This window comes from Helianthus annuus, chromosome 14, assembly GCF_002127325.2.
Source record: "Helianthus annuus cultivar XRQ/B chromosome 14, HanXRQr2.0-SUNRISE, whole genome shotgun sequence".
NCBI classification, from domain to species: Eukaryota; Viridiplantae; Streptophyta; class Magnoliopsida; order Asterales; family Asteraceae; genus Helianthus; species Helianthus annuus.
Window position 1 is genome coordinate 100,687,822 of NC_035446.2, and position 15,723 is coordinate 100,703,544.

Below are 15,723 nucleotides of genomic sequence, written 5' to 3' on the forward strand. Positions count from 1 at the left end.
AGAAGAGATGAAAATTTGAGTAAAGGGGTAGGTATTTATAGTATTAAAATAAAAAAAATTAAACCTAAATAAAAAAATGACCGTTGTCAAACGGTCTCGTTGACCAAACACCTCGAAAGAACCAATTTTTGCCCATTAATGGGCTGGCGAGATGGGCATAGCGCCCCTTCGATAACGGGCACGGGGTGGGGAGGGGCACCATTGGGCGTTATTTTTGGTGATGCCGGCGGGGTGGCGCGAGGCCACACCCCTGGCCTTAGACTGTGGGGTGTGGGTTGGGGCGGGGGAAGCCAAGCAACGCCGGTTCAGCCATACCGGGCTAGCGTGGGTTGCGGCGTTGTCCGCTGGCATGGCTATGAAGCCTGGCGTGGGGCAGGGGGAGATGACGTGGATGGCTGAGACTGGCTGAGCATATTTGACCCAAAAAAAGCAACGTCACCCCATATCCGAAAAAAAACCACGGCACCACGCCCAGCCAAGCCACACCATATAGAGCCCACCTCCGTCATGTCAACGCAACCCCACACCCTGCATTCAGCATTCTTGGTTCAGTTCCAAGAAACAGAAATACTTATGTTGAGCGCCACACAAGAACAACCATATCCATATTTATATCGTTTGGCAGCTGTATATATTTATTACTCACTCCAAAAATTAAGCACCATTCTTCTTGAAGGCCAATGATATTATTACGTGGTTCATTCTTGAACGCCTCAATTCATTCTTTCCCGCCTAAATCTGCAACAGATTTTCCAAAGGTACATTCAGTTATTCATCATCTGTTTCAAACTCATTTAGTACCCACTGAATCTTTGATTTATTGGGGTCTGGTTTCTTCTATTTTTTTCGTAATTGCAGTATTTTTGCGGTCAATTGGGATCAGCTGCTTTCACTACTTCTGCAAGTTTTCCGGTTGTCGATGAAGAAGATGAAGGGAGTCCGAAAACTCACGTGTCCAAAGGGGTTAATAATTCTGCCCAAATTTATGCTAATCATCAGACCTACTGTTGGCTCTTAGAAGGATATCTGAGTTCTGGGTCTCTCACAGATGCTAAGAAGCTTCATGGGAGGATCTTGAAGTCGGGTTTCGATAGCGATAACGCCATTTGCAGTAGGCTTGCTGAGGTTTATGTTGCACACGGTGATTTAACTTATGCATGCCAGGTGCTCGATGAAATGCCTGACAGAGATTTATCCTTCTGGAATAACTTAATTTTCGGTTTGATCAAAAAGAGGTTACCGACTATGGTGTTGGGCCTGTTTTCGAAAATGTTGGCGAAGAATGTCAACCCGGATGAAGTAACATTTGCAAATGTTTTACGTGCTTTTAGCGGAGATAGGATTGACCTTCATAATCTAAAGCAGATCCACACGAAAATCGTTCGTCATGGTTTTGGTACAAACTATATTGTGTGTAACCCGTTGATTGATTTATACGCGAAAAAGGGGTATATAGAGACCGCAAAACACGTGTTTCAAGGCTTGACTATGAGAGATAATGTCACTTGGGTTGCTATGATCTCCGGATTATCTCAAAACGGACATGAAGAAGAAAGCATTTTATTATTTTTTAAAATGCACGTTTCCGGTATTTTACCGACTCCTTACGTGTTCTCGAGTATCATAAGTTCATGTACAAAAATTTCGTTTTTTGAGCTAGGACAACAGTTGCATGCCCTTATTCATAAATGGGGATTTTCATCGGAAACTTTCGTGTGCAACGCGCTTGTCACGTTGTATTCCCGTTGTGGCGATTTAGTTTCTGCAGAACAAATATTTAGTAAAATGGAATATCGGGATGGAGTATCATACAACACGCTTATCTCGGGTCTTGCTCAAAAAGGATTAAGCGAGAAAGCCTTACAGTTATACGAAAATATGCAATCCGATATACTAAAACCGGATTCTGTCACGGTTGCTAGCCTCTTAAGTGCTTGTGCGTCGATCGGGGCCTTTAGTAAAGGATTACAACTGCATTCTTACGCAATAAAGGCAGGAATGTGTGCGGATATTATCATAGAAGGCTCTTTACTTGACCTTTATGTAAAATGTTCGGACGTCAAAACCGCTCATGATTTCTTCCTTACAACCGAAACCGAAAATGTGGTTTTATGGAATGTGATGTTGGTGGCGTATGGACAGTTAGGGGATCTACATGAATCCGTAAATATTTTCTCGCAAATGCAGATTAACGGGTTGACGCCTAATCAGTACACTTATCCTAGCATACTAAGAACATGTACGCAAATTGGTGCGTTAGATCTTGGTGAGCAGATCCATACGCAAGTCGTTAAAACGGGATTTCAGTTAAACGTGTATGTTTGCAGTGTGCTTATTGATATGTACTCTAAGCATGGAGATTTGCACACCGCACAGAAGATTCTTAACCGTCTTAACGAGAAAGATGTTGTTTCGTGGACCGCTATGATAGCGGGATATGCGCAACATGATTTATTTAACGAAGCTCTTAAAACATTTGAGGAGATGCTACATAGAGGAATCCAGTCGGATAATATCGGATTTTCAAGTGCGATAAGCGCGTGCGCGGGAATTCAAGCGATTCATCAAGGCCGTCAAATTCACGGTCAATCGGTTGTTTGTGGGTATTCATCTGATCTTTCAATCGGAAACGCACTTGTTTGTCTTTACGCTAGATGTGGTTTAATAACCGAAGCGTATTTAGCATTTGAAAAAATTCATTTAAAAGATAACGTCTCGTGGAACGCATTGGTTTCGGGATTTGCACAAAGCAGAAACTATGAGGAGTCACTGAAAGTGTTCTCGAAAATGAACGAATTTGGTGTCGAAGCGAATATGTTTACTTACGGGTCTGCGGTTAGTGCGGCTGCAAATACAACAAACATAACACAAGGCAAGCAGATACACGGAAGAATGATAAAAACGGGTTATAATTTGGAACCCGAGGCATCTAACGTTCTCATAACTTTATATTCGAAATGCGGGAGTCTTGACGATGCGAAAAGTGAGTTTCTTGAAATGAATGATAAGAACGAAATTTCATGGAATGCGATGATTACGGGATATTCGCAACACGGGTGCGGAGACGAAGCGATAAAACTCTTTGAGGAAATGAAACGGTTCGGTTATACACCAAATTACGTGACTTTTGTGGGTGTTTTAACCGCTTGTAGTCATGTACGGTTAGTAGACAAAGGTCTTGAATACTTCAAATCCATGAGTCAAGATTACAGTCTAGTCCCACGAGCCGAACATTACGCATGTGTTGTTGACATTCTTGGACGGGCCGGGCTTTTGACCCGTGCGCTTGAATTTATAAAGTCAATGCCGATCGAACCAGACTCGATGGTCTGGAGGACGCTTTTGAGTGCATGTATAGTTCATAAAAATAAAGAAGTTGGAGAAATTTCAGCAAAACACCTTCTTGAATTAGAACCCGAAGATTCAGCCACTTATGTTTTATTATCAAATATGTACGCGATAAATGGAAAATGGGACGATAGAAACCGAACAAGAAAGTTGATGAAAGATAGAGGTGTAAAGAAAGTTCCAGGTCGTAGCTGGATCGAAATTAAGAACACCATTCATGCGTTTTTTGTCGGTGATCGTCTTCATCCGTTAGCAGATGAAATTTATGATTATTTAGACGTTATTAACAAACGGGCTGCTGAAATTGGGTATGTGCAAGATCGTTACAGTCTTTTAAACGATCTCGAGCAAGAACAGAAGGAGCCGTCTACTTGCATACACAGTGAGAAACTAGCTATTACGTTTGGACTTTTGAGTTTGTCGAATAATATTCCGTTGCGTGTGATGAAGAATCTTCGCGTGTGCAATGATTGCCATAATTGGATAAAGTTTGTGTCAAAGATTTGTAATAGAGATATTATAGTTAGAGACTCGTATCGGTTTCATCATTTTGGAGGGGGCGTTTGTTCCTGCAAAGACCATTGGTGATTTTGATGAGCTCTTGTTATGATTATATTGTAATTTGAGTTATGTACCAGAGGATGTTGACCAGTGAAGGTGCATCAAAATTTAATAAATATCAAGAACATACAAGTTTTTAAATTTGAATGGTATTATATTTTGCTGTAAGTGGAGTTTTGTTTTGTCATCTGAGTTGAGGTTAGTTCACTTGCTCTCTCCCTTATGTTTGTATATGATTATAAGTTTTGTCATCTGAGATGATGATTAATAATAGTTTATGGACAAACCACTACTACTATACATTTAATTTTTAGTTAGGTTCCATTTTTATATAATATTTCATACAATGTATCTACTATTTCTATGGTGGGACCATAGTCACCTAATTCGCGGTTTGCTCCGGTTCGGGTTCGCAGCTAGTTGGGACGAATTCGGTTCAGAGGGGTAGGTTCATTTCGATACGATCCGGTACAATTCGGTACGGTGTACCATTCCGACCGGTTTGGTAAACAGAAACTAAAACAAAAATTACTAATTTCATATATACATGATTGGGGATTTCTGGAATTTTGTTAATTGGTTAGAGATTATGGTAACGTCGATACGGTATCTCTAACTTTTCCGCTCTTTCACAAGCCCGCCAACATACATATTATTGGTGCCGTATCAGTTATCAAACTCTAATACATATTGACCCTAAAATTCGCAGAATTGCTGTAGGGAATTCGCAGAATTGAATGGACTGAAACGCTGAATTCATTGAGCGAATTCGCGAATTCCATCCGTATTGTATGAAAACGAATTCCGTATGTAGTAAACGTACCAATACGAAATTCACCACTTTTCTAGGGAATTCTGTTACTATGGGTGGGACGATTTTTGTCCATACGTGGTTAGGAAACGACCCGCTGAGGACACAATTTCCAGCTTTGTATCAACTAGCCAAAAACAAGAAAGCGGTGGTAAACGAATGCTACCGGTTAACCAATGGAGGTAAAATATGGGATTGGACATGGGCGAGGGCACCAAATAGTGATCTGGAAAAGCAGGAGATGGAAAATTTAAATAGTTTGCTGCAACAACAACCAATAACACTAGAGAGTGACATATGGTATTGGAAAAATTCTGATCCGCAGGGCTTCACTGTTAAAGATGTCTGACAGGCCTTAAGTCAGCCGGTGGACCTCAATGAACCGGCCGATGAGTTTGTTTGGAACAGATGGGCAACAGGCAAAAGCTTAATGTTTGTGTGGCGGGCTATAGAAGAGAAAGTGCCAACGGAAGCGGCATTAAGAGATAGAGGCATGAACCTTCCTGATGTAATCTGTAAAACTTGTGGTGCAGCCGAAGAAACTGCTGGCTCATGTTTTACTACAATCAAAATACCGATGGTTAACACAGCCGGGAATCTAAAAGAATTATTGAAGGAGCTAAACAAAGTACAGAGGAACTGGAAAATAAGAAAAGCAATACATGCAATCGCAGTCCAAACGATGTGGACTTTATGGAGAGTTAGGAACGATAATGTGTTCAAAGGAAAGCAAGCCGCGATACAAATAACTGTGGAAGATATAAAGGAAAACTCTTATCAAGGGGTGAAGATGAAATCAAAGTTTAATAGGATAACACAACAGGAATGGTGGGATTTCAATGTAGTATTGTAATTGTTTCTTCTTTATGCTTTCTACTCTATTTTGTTCTGTGTTTGTATAGACATCCTAGTTCCTGGCTGGGAGTCTGTTTTGAACTTTGATTAATGAAATATTCCGTTTGCTATTCAAATAAAAAAAATAAATAAATAAAAAATAGCAGCATAAACAATGTATTGATTCAACTTGCTAAAAGTCTAAAATAACTGTAAACTCAACCAAGACCCCATCAAGATTACATACTAAAGTTTGAAACTCTTTTTTTATAAGTCATTCTAGTTGATCTAGTTCCAACTTTTTGAATACGATCTGCTATCGAAGTTTAAGAATCTTTTCAAAAAATTGAATAGAACGAACAAATAGTTTTTAAATTAATGATGAAGGTATTTGTATATTTTTAAAAATAATTTTATGCATATTATTGTTTTATTATTATATAAATTTATCATGTTAAATATTAAGGCATCTCAAACAAGAATATTACCTTTTCATACTCGAGTCATCCACGCTTAAACTGAATTTGCCGCTTTTTAAATCTTAAAACAAAATGTTATAGAGCATGAAGTCCATAACACAAGCAAAGAATGATGGTTCCTTTGCTCCTCGCATTATGGACTTCATATCGAGTATGCAGTGATGTCATAATTGGTCTATTTCCTCGCCAGGCAATGGACCAGACCAATCAACCGAACAAAAAGTCAAAAACACTTGTGAATCATATCAAATGATTTATGTCACCTATTTAGATTAAAATCTTCAATCATGACAGTAAGAATAACAACTGTATAAGTATACCTATGAAGACAAGGGAGCATAATTTAAGCCTTTAAGGTGTTATCATTAGCGGTATGATACACACATTCAAATTGAAAGCTAACGACATTTAATTGCTGAATAAGACGACACCATCTGAATCTAAATGGCAAGGGGTTCGCTTTAGCAGCCATGTCATCAAATTCTTCTGTATTTACACGATTAGTTCATCTTCAAGAAAGTTGTACTCGAATTTGAAGTCCGTCTTGATTCTTTGGCACCTGATACATATTGGCAACAGAACGTTAAGCAACAGGTTTTATGTTCTTAACCTTTTCTTTTTATTTAGCTCCTATATTTTTCTTAATAATCAAACAAATTGCAAATGCGTATAAAAAGATTAAAAATGGTACATATGATCAACCCGAGCAGGTTAAGTGACAGGTCAGTTTGGCTTAAAACACCTTTTTGTCAAAATAATTTATACTTAATAAAATTTATATCATTTTAATAAAAATCTAAATTTGATTTTACTTTTTTGACGCGTTAAGAGATGAAAAATAACCCAAATCAATCCATTCATAATTAAATGGGTCGAAATTACCACCCCTATATTGCATTGATCAAATCAGCATGAAAACATTAGATAAAAAGAAAGCATTTTACCATCCATTTTGCATCTCATCGTTGCCAATATGAAAATCGAAGTACACGTATGTTCCCTGCTCAAAATCATCAGTGGCAAATTTTGGTTCCTCGTGTCGTTGAAACCACGTGTTGTACTTTTTATGGTACCTCCATGATTGCTTCTTTAACTCTTTGGCAGCCAGATACTGTTGATAAGTATTCTGCAAGAAACAACACACTTCAGAACAAGTCTACAATAGTACAATCTAATGCAGAGGAAGTTATTAGTTACAAAATACCTGCTGATAGTAGAATGCAAAAAATAAGGTATCGGTGCCGATGTTATCAGATCCAAGACGATCCCAAAAGGCCGGGTTATTCACAATCGGAGCTTGTACTTGAGGATAGCTTTGAGGTGTCACAGCAGGGTGTCTCTGAAAATTAAGGGAAGAAAAATTGAAATACACACACGCATATACGGATATACATGTTATAAAAATATTATGTGAAAGATCTTTTTTTTCAGTTTTGAAATGGGCTGGACCTGGGTTGTGTTGATCTGCACACTTTTTTGTCCATTGTGTTATTTATAAGAGCAAAATGCCATTTTCGTCCCTGAGGTTTGGTCAGTTTTGCGACTTTCGTCCAAAAGTTTGTTTTTCCGCATCTGGATCCAAAAGGTTTGAAGCCTTGCCATTTTCATCCGGCTCATTAACTCCACCTATTTTTCTCCGTTAAGTCAGGGGTATTTCCGTCTTTTTTGTTAACTTAAAGGGCAATTCGGTCTTTTTCACTTTATGTACAACCATTTAGCATAATGTACAAGTATTCAAAAGACCGAATCGTTCTTAACGTTAACAAAAAAAGACGAAAATACCCCTGATTTAACGGAGAAAAATGGATGGAGTTAACGAGCCGAATGAAAACGGCAAGATTTCAAACCTTTTGGATCCAGATGCGGAAATATAAACCTTTAGACGAAAATCGTAAAACTGGCCAAACCTCAGGAACGAAAATGGCATTTTACTCTTAAAATTTATAATAAAAACAATGGACAAAAAAGTGTGCAGATCAACAGCCCGGCCCGGCCTAGCCCATTTCAACCTGCTCATCTTGCCACATTTAACTGAAACAACTTTTTAAAAACAAATGTGTATGGTATATAGAAAGGAATATGATAATGAGAGGTTTTCATACTGCAGTGTAACTCTTGGCCCGTTCAGAGTCTCTAGGTTGCGGAAGTTTGTAAAAGGCAGCCTCGAGCATCTGTAGGTTGTATTGCTGATCGTGAGTGCCACCTAAGTTCACCGGTAACCCACCGAGGTTGTCTCCGATTGCACCGAGGTCCGAAAGGCTTCTTCTACCGATTACACCAAGGCTACCAGACTGATTCGGTTGTAAAGGCTGTCCAGGTGACAGATCAACATCGCGTGTACTTTGTGCAGGCTCGGTCATGGACCCAGATGCTCCGCCCTGAAATTACAAATATTTAGAAAATAAATCACATTAAATAGGACTCTTAACTGCTGTTTAGTTCATATGCTAGTAGTTACAATAATCAACCCACTTATTTAAGTTATTTTCTATCTCCACCAGGCCAAGTGGGTAAAACAGAAAAAAAATTAACAAAAAATGAAACGGCGTCAAATGGATCAAACGAGTCAAAAGTCCCCAAAAGTGTATTTTTACAGCAATATAACTCCTAAATCATTTCATTCAAAATATTATAGGATTATCAAAATAATGAAATTCTTTTAATCACATTTGGTACGCGATATATATATAACAGATAGTCCTTGTGGTTTATTAAGGCTGACTGCTAAATATATATAACACCTTTAACTTTTTTATGTAACAGGTTCAGGTTCTATGTTTCGATTTTGTAACACCTTTGAGTATAAGGCTGACTGCCGTTAATTTTTATGTAAAATCAGTGTAAAATGACTAAAGTACCCTTACATAATTTTCTGTTAGTACTCAAAGGTGTTACTTTCAATAAACCACAAGGACTATCCGTGTAATTAACTCTAAAAAATATAAAACTCATTATATATGTAAAAAATATTATAAAATATGCTACATAAAAGTATTTAATAATTATATTCCTAAAATTAAATTTACATACAATTTCCATACGTCTATTATGAGGGAAAACACTGTAGTAGGGACAATGTTTAATTTTTTTATTAAGTTTTTATATAACTAATTTCAAAAAGAAATATGATAAATATAAAACTCATGCATATTATCTCAAATATAATACACACACATTTTTTATCTTTTATTATATTCGGACCTACAAATTTTGTTACGATTCTTTGTTTAGTTTAGTTTAGTTTAGTTAATATTATATGATATAATATTATTCTTTGTTTAGAAAGTTGTAACTGTATGGACACGACATGGAAAGAGAAATAAGATCATAACTAACAAGCATTAACAAGATATTAATGCTATTTGCGTGAAATTTGTAGCAGCAGAAAAAACGTCTACAAGAAGGCAACTTTGATCGATGACCAAAAGGATAAAGAACAACAAACGCATAAAGTTGAAAACAAATATACCTGCATATCTGATGCGTATGACACCTTTGAATCTTCCTCATTCGCAGCATTCTTGTTAATTCCAGCAATTTGAGCCGGATCAGCAGCTGAATCTTCGGGCAGGTTTTGCTGTTGCTCCATCTCATCAGCCTTTGCATTGCCAATTTCTGCTTCAAATGTATATTGTTATTAAAAAGGATATGCAGATTGTATGTCAAAGATAAATATGTTACTAAAAATGAGTCGGGTTGATTGGATTGTGTTGACTAAAATATCATTTCCATCCATTTTATACAGAAAAATGCATTGGTTACGACTACACACCGGTATCTTTAGATCCAGCGGGCATAAATGTCTGTTGACCAGACTGCAAATGAATCAAACTCGGTTGTTGTGCAGATGTGACATTGTTAGGACCTGCAGACAATGCTCCACCCAACCCACCTTGTGGCAACACTGTTGAACTTTGAGGATTGAACTGCAAATAATATTCAAATGTATCTTAATCAAACTATATTTTACTAATCAACATATTTTCATAAAAGAATTATATTATAAATATTATTTAAAAAACACATGGTTACTGTAGCATTCTTCAAATCGGCGCTACAGTAACCTTTTTTTAAATTTAACTTATACATTTGCACACATACGCTTTAATTATTTACACTTGCACCCCGTACACTTTAATCAAGTTTTTTTCTTTTATCTATTTACGTTTCTACCCCTGAACTTTAATAGAGATATCATACGACCCCTGAACTTTAATAGAGACATCATGCAGCCCCTGAACTTTAATGATTATATTCCTTTAACCAATTTATTTATATATTCCTGAACTTTAATAGAGTTAACATACGGCCCTTGAAGTTCAATAACATAATTTTTCTCTTTTTTTAACCCATATTTTTTCTTTTGAATTTTTTATACGTTTAATTCTTTTTTATTTAACTAATTATAACTGAAGCTGACTTTTGACTTTAGACGTGTTTGCTTAATCGTACGACTTGCATATTGTGCAAGTTATCAAAAACCCTTACGTACTTTCCACTGGAGCTACACACCTGGCAGGCACAAAGGGTTACTGAATTCGTTTGTATCGTCTTCATTTGACTTAAAACATGTGTCCAAAACTCCAAATCCTTTCAGGCGACTTTATTTTTTGGGTTTTCTTTTGGTTGCTATACCAAGTGTCAGTAATGTATGAATACCGTAATAAACAAAATTGATACCGACCAAATTCCCGTCATTAACGTTATTTTTACCATTGCGTCTAGGTTTTCATTTAAGGTTTTTTTTTAATCTGTCCGCCACTTGCCGCGAAGCGCGAGTGTAACCACTGGTTATATTTAAACAAAGTTTGCAATGATCTAAAGGCATAAATACCCACCTGTTGCAAAAGAGCACTCTGCTGTGCTGAGAATTGTTTGTGGTTTCCTCCAGAAATCGGAGGCATGTTAAGGAGAGTATTACTCTGAGTTTGTTGCTGCACTTGCTGAAAACGCTGCAGAAACTTCTCCCTCTGATCTGGCGCAATTTCAGGTCTCCCACGTGCCTGTACCCGTAACGCAAACAAAGAAAAACCATCATTAACTGGATAAACCAAAAAATGTCAAAACAATTCATTATCTACATACCCCTTCATGCTGATTTTGAAAGGGACTTCCAGGCCTCCACTGTAATCCAGAAGGTGAGAAGACTCTAGGGGTCATACCACTAGCGTCACCACCGTTGCCATTATCACCACCGTCACTGGTTTTGGCGCCACCTTGCGACAACATCATTCTGTTACTCAAAGACGAAACCGGTGATTGGTGTACCATGCCACTAACTCTCTCAGAAACCGAAGGAGCAACAGCAACACTATTGGTAGAAATATTACTACTGGTAGTAATTGAAGACGGATTTGTCAAAGTCAAACTGCCTCTACCCAGATTAAAAGCTGGAGATGATTTACGACCAGGAAATCCTCCAACGTCTTCTTCCTTGCTAACGGGTGAAGAAGGAACGGTGGAGACTGTATTGTCTAAAATACCCCTGGCAGGACTTTGACCTGTAAGGATTGAAGAAGCAGCAGCAGCAGCAACAGGAGTAGCTGCATGAGTGCCAACTGGCAATGGAGAAGAAGACAAGATTGTACTGGCTTTTGGAGCTGGGGTCTTCGGCCCGTGATCTGAACTATTGTCGTGAGACAGCGTTTCCTCGACTTGATCCGGGACTGTAGCTACCTGTTAAAAATAACTATGTAAAAACCATTCCAATCCGTACTTATCTCAAACATGCTATTACCCAATGTGCTCTATTTTGGTTTATATTTGCATAGGTTCTTAAATATTTATGCCTTATAAGTTTATAGCAAGAAACAAGGATAATATTGTTGGCAAACTAGTTTGTCAGCATACCGGTGATTGAACAGAAGGTGAAGACACAGAATTTTTCATACTTAGAGCAACACTGGTAGCACCAACACCCTGCCAAAAACAAATCAAACTAACAATGACCACTAAATTCATAGAAGTAAATTATTGATATGAATTCCTGATTTTCTTCTATATAGGACAATAAAGCCGGCTTATCATTGATTGACAACGGGCTATGACACCTGACGTAAAATTATATGCACAGATTAAAGTGTGAAAGTAAATACATGCACTAAAGATACTATGGTGTCCGTTTTATAGATATAAAACGCCTGCCTTAATTAATATGCTACAGCATAACTTCTTATATTATAAATAAAATCTTAAAACGTTTAGTGAGGTTTTCGACATCAGAAATCATATACCTTAACAAGACCAGGTGGCACAATGGAAACCAGATCTTCTAATGCATCTACCATGTCCAATGATAAGGTGTTGTATAGCATATCTACATCCTCAAATTCATCAAAATCCTCCTGCAGAAAAATAATTGCTTCAATTAACACCCAAAAAAGCAATACCATAGTTTTCAATGCTTTGTGAAAACAACAGAACTCCTTTCAAAACAGCACAGAAAAGATAGGTAAAAAAACCTGATTTCGTTCCACATAATCATCAATGAATTCCTTAACGTCATTAACTTGCTCAGGACTCAATTCGTCATTATCTAACAGCCTCAATATCAACTCTAGCTTCATTATATGAGCCTTGTGACGAGTAATTGATGATTCTAAATGTGTCTATGAAGCGAAAATGTGCAAATAATTATGAACTGTAAGGTAAACTTAAAACAAATAGAGTCTGTTACAATGTGATATTTGAATAAACTGAATCCATGATTCAACAGCTTACCAATCTAGGAGGTTTTGCCTTTCCTTTCTTAACAGACAGCCCCTCCATCTCGGCTTCAAAACTATCAATTTGAGATTCCAGCTCAGACACCTAAGAAATTACAAGAACTTTCAATATGTAATGTCAAAATAAAGTTGCACAGATGTACATCGACACAAATACGAACTTATATACTAACATGACTTGATGTCATAAGATTTATTTACTTGGCAATAAAAGAACCAAAGCGAAAATCAAGCCGTATAAAAGGCAGGCTTTTGGATCAGATAAATAGCGCCATACCGTATTGTTCAACCAGTCTCTGGTCTCTGACTTGGCTTTCTCCTTTGGATCCTACAAAAGATCATCAACAAAGATACTTCACTATACTGAATTTAAACCTAGTAATATTATACAACTTATCAGCTGAAGGTACTGAGCAAATAAAAATTACAAACGTATCAAGTATACAATGACAAAAGGTGACTTTCATGCATGCCAAAATTCAGCACCATAGTGGAAAACAATAACGCAATCGGCAATACATACCGTTTTAGGCTGCTGTCCCAGGCCTTCCTTAGAGAAAGCTTTTGTCTTTGTCTCCTTCTCACAAATCTTAAACCGTTCCATTTCACGCTCAATAAGCTTGCGCGCATCCATTAAAGCCTGCTCATAAGAGGCACTAACCTACGTCAACACGTATCAGAAACAAGAACCTGATGTCAAACAAGTGTAAGCATCCAACTTTTAGCATAAAAAAAATCCAAACCAGAACAAATTTGAGACACTACCCACACTAACAAAAAAATATAAGCCCCAACACACATCATCATCATCATCATCATCATTATCATCATCATCATACTCAGTAAATCCCACCAATAGCAAAGCTAAGGTAGGGTCTGAGGAGGGTAAGATGTAGACAGCCTTACCTCTACCCCGTAGGAATAGAGAGGCTGCTTCCAGTGAGACCCTCGGCTCGATTGTAGTTTTGCATCAAGCCTTAGACATAAGGCACATAACACTCAGCATTTGAGACAAATGCCGATTAGTGCATGTGCCCCTTGTCTTTCGGCTATCAACGCCACCATGATGCATGATTAACCATCCGCCTCTTTTAACGTTATTTTCACGAAATTAGTAAAATGACGTTAGAATTAGTGCACTTTCACTTTTGCCACCCGAGCGCCGACACATATAAGCCCCAACACACAATATAACAATAATAATCATATTAGTTATTATCAATGCAAACACAATTTAATCTAATAATCCATATAACCTGTAACATTACATCTAATAATATTATGAAGCTATAATAAACACAAAAACAGAAAGTGAAAAGACCTTTTTATCCTTGATCTCACTGGACTGTATCCATGTCTTAATCTGGTCTCTATACCTCTGAAGTTTCTTAATCTCTTTCTTCAAATCTGCTTCAAATTTCTCCTTCTGATTCGCATTATCAGTGTCGTAAACCTAAAACACGAGATTTACATAACATTTCACCGTACAGATTACACAACAAACCTATAACGTCAATGAATTAACGAAAGTGAATTCAATTAAGCGAACCTTGTTCCATATGCTGTCGAAAACATCAACGCCTTCTTGAACTTTCTTCAAAACTCGATCGATCTCACCTTGAAGCTTTCTACTGGCTCCCATTGGTTGTTGAATTTGTAGGATTGTTTGAGTTGTGGAAATTGATCATCCAAAAGGTTAAGGAGATGATAGTTTTGGTGAAATTAGGTTTATTGATTTCAGGTTATTGTTTTTGTGATTCTAGGGTTTCGATCGTGTGTGAGTTTTGTGATTTGTTAGTGAAGATGAAAGGGGGGTATGCGCATTTTGTGAAATGATATTATGAAAATGTTATGTTTTTCGGTTTTGGTCCTTTTCTTTTGGTAATTTACGGGTTTGGTTTAAATTCTTTCATGGACCGTAATATATGTTTATTCTTGTGATTGAGGAGCTGTTTAGCAACTTCTGAATGATTAAGTGCTGAACTTGTAAGAGGTCTGAATCATTAAGGGGCTGTTTGTTTACCTCTTAATGAGGCTCTTAATGGTTCAGACCTCTTACTGGTTCAGCACTTAATGGTTCAGACTGTTTGTTTTACAAGCAGATGTCTGAATGGTTCAGACATTTGCCTCTGAATGGTTAAGCATTATACAGAGTCTGAATGATTAAGACCTCTAATCTGAATTGGTCAGACATTTGCCTCTAAACGGTTAATCATTATACAGGCTCTTAATGGTTCAGACCTCTTACTGGTTCAGCACTTAATGGTGATGCTTAAAATAAAAAAAGGTCTCAGCATGAAACCTTAATGACTATGTTTATCATCTTGTTTGGGTACGTTTTGCGTTTCGTGGTCAAGTTTGTAACCCGAAACGGAATTTTGGATGTTCATTTATTGAATTAATTATGCATGCTTGTGGATTATAAACAAGTAAAGTGTACGAATAACCTTTTTTTTACAATAGATTGGAGTCGGGATCAAGAAAGAAGAAGCTAGAAAATCATGAAACTAGTACTTTCGTGTAAAACATTTCCAATAAGGCTGCTAATTTCAATTTTAAGCTTTCGATTTCCTGTTCATATCATTGCTTCCATTGTCGAGAAATCAAAGATGAAGGAGACCCGAAATAATCAGAAGGAAGGTTTTGTTCATCTCGACCCAATCGCTGACCACTTGGTAGCAATTGTTACGCATCTTGATTTTTTTAGTAGCCCTGAAAAAGGGTATTGCAACAATCACGGAATCTTGGCTAGAACAACGAACAAATGCAATAAAGGAACCTAAGGATGAACACCAATACCCATTGACAAATCTGGGAATGGAGGAAATTCATAGCGATATTTCCATGCCTGGAGCAACACCTATAACTACCACACAAACCAAATTCAGTCACCTCGCATTTCAGATTTGGAGAAAAATATACTAGAAGCTGCAGATGAAATAAATGCTCAAACCAATCTAAAAGA

At 37.4% G+C, this 15,723-nt stretch overlaps 3 protein-coding genes across 5 annotated transcripts; 2 read left to right on the plus strand and 1 right to left on the minus strand.

The window, feature by feature from the left end:
• Positions 1–480: 480 nt before the first annotated feature.
• LOC110879306 (pentatricopeptide repeat-containing protein At4g13650) lies at positions 481–4,050 on the plus strand. The gene is made up of 2 exons (XM_022127741.2): positions 481–758; positions 859–4,050. The coding sequence occupies exons 1-2, from the start codon at positions 681–683 to the stop codon at positions 3,934–3,936; spliced, it is 3,156 nt and encodes a 1,051-aa protein (XP_021983433.1). The 5' UTR covers positions 481–680; the 3' UTR covers positions 3,937–4,050.
• A 1,100-nt stretch (positions 4,051–5,150) lies between these two features.
• LOC110876648 lies at positions 5,151–5,573 on the plus strand. The gene has a single exon (XM_022124813.1). The coding sequence runs from the start codon at positions 5,151–5,153 to the stop codon at positions 5,571–5,573; it is 423 nt and encodes a 140-aa protein (XP_021980505.1).
• Positions 5,574–6,273: 700 nt separating this feature from the next.
• On the minus strand, positions 6,274–14,584 carry LOC110879305 (general negative regulator of transcription subunit 3). Of its 3 annotated transcripts, none has more exons than XM_022127738.2 (16): positions 14,308–14,584; positions 14,080–14,211; positions 13,282–13,419; positions 13,036–13,086; positions 12,754–12,843; positions 12,495–12,641; positions 12,267–12,377; positions 11,884–11,952; positions 11,119–11,709; positions 10,872–11,036; positions 9,806–9,959; positions 9,503–9,648; positions 8,136–8,411; positions 7,238–7,372; positions 6,978–7,159; positions 6,274–6,592 (listed from the first exon to the last, which is right to left on the minus strand). In XM_022127738.2, exons 1-16 carry the CDS (start codon positions 14,398–14,400, stop codon positions 6,526–6,528), a joined length of 2,547 nt encoding a protein of 848 aa, XP_021983430.1. In that variant the 5' UTR covers positions 14,401–14,584; the 3' UTR covers positions 6,274–6,525. The 3 variants fall into 3 exon arrangements, with proteins under 3 accessions (XP_021983430.1, XP_021983431.1, XP_021983432.1); XM_022127739.2 differs by having other exon boundaries at positions 13,282–13,398; positions 14,308–14,554; XM_022127740.2 differs by lacking the exon at positions 11,884–11,952.
• Positions 14,585–15,723: the final 1,139 nt, after the last annotated feature.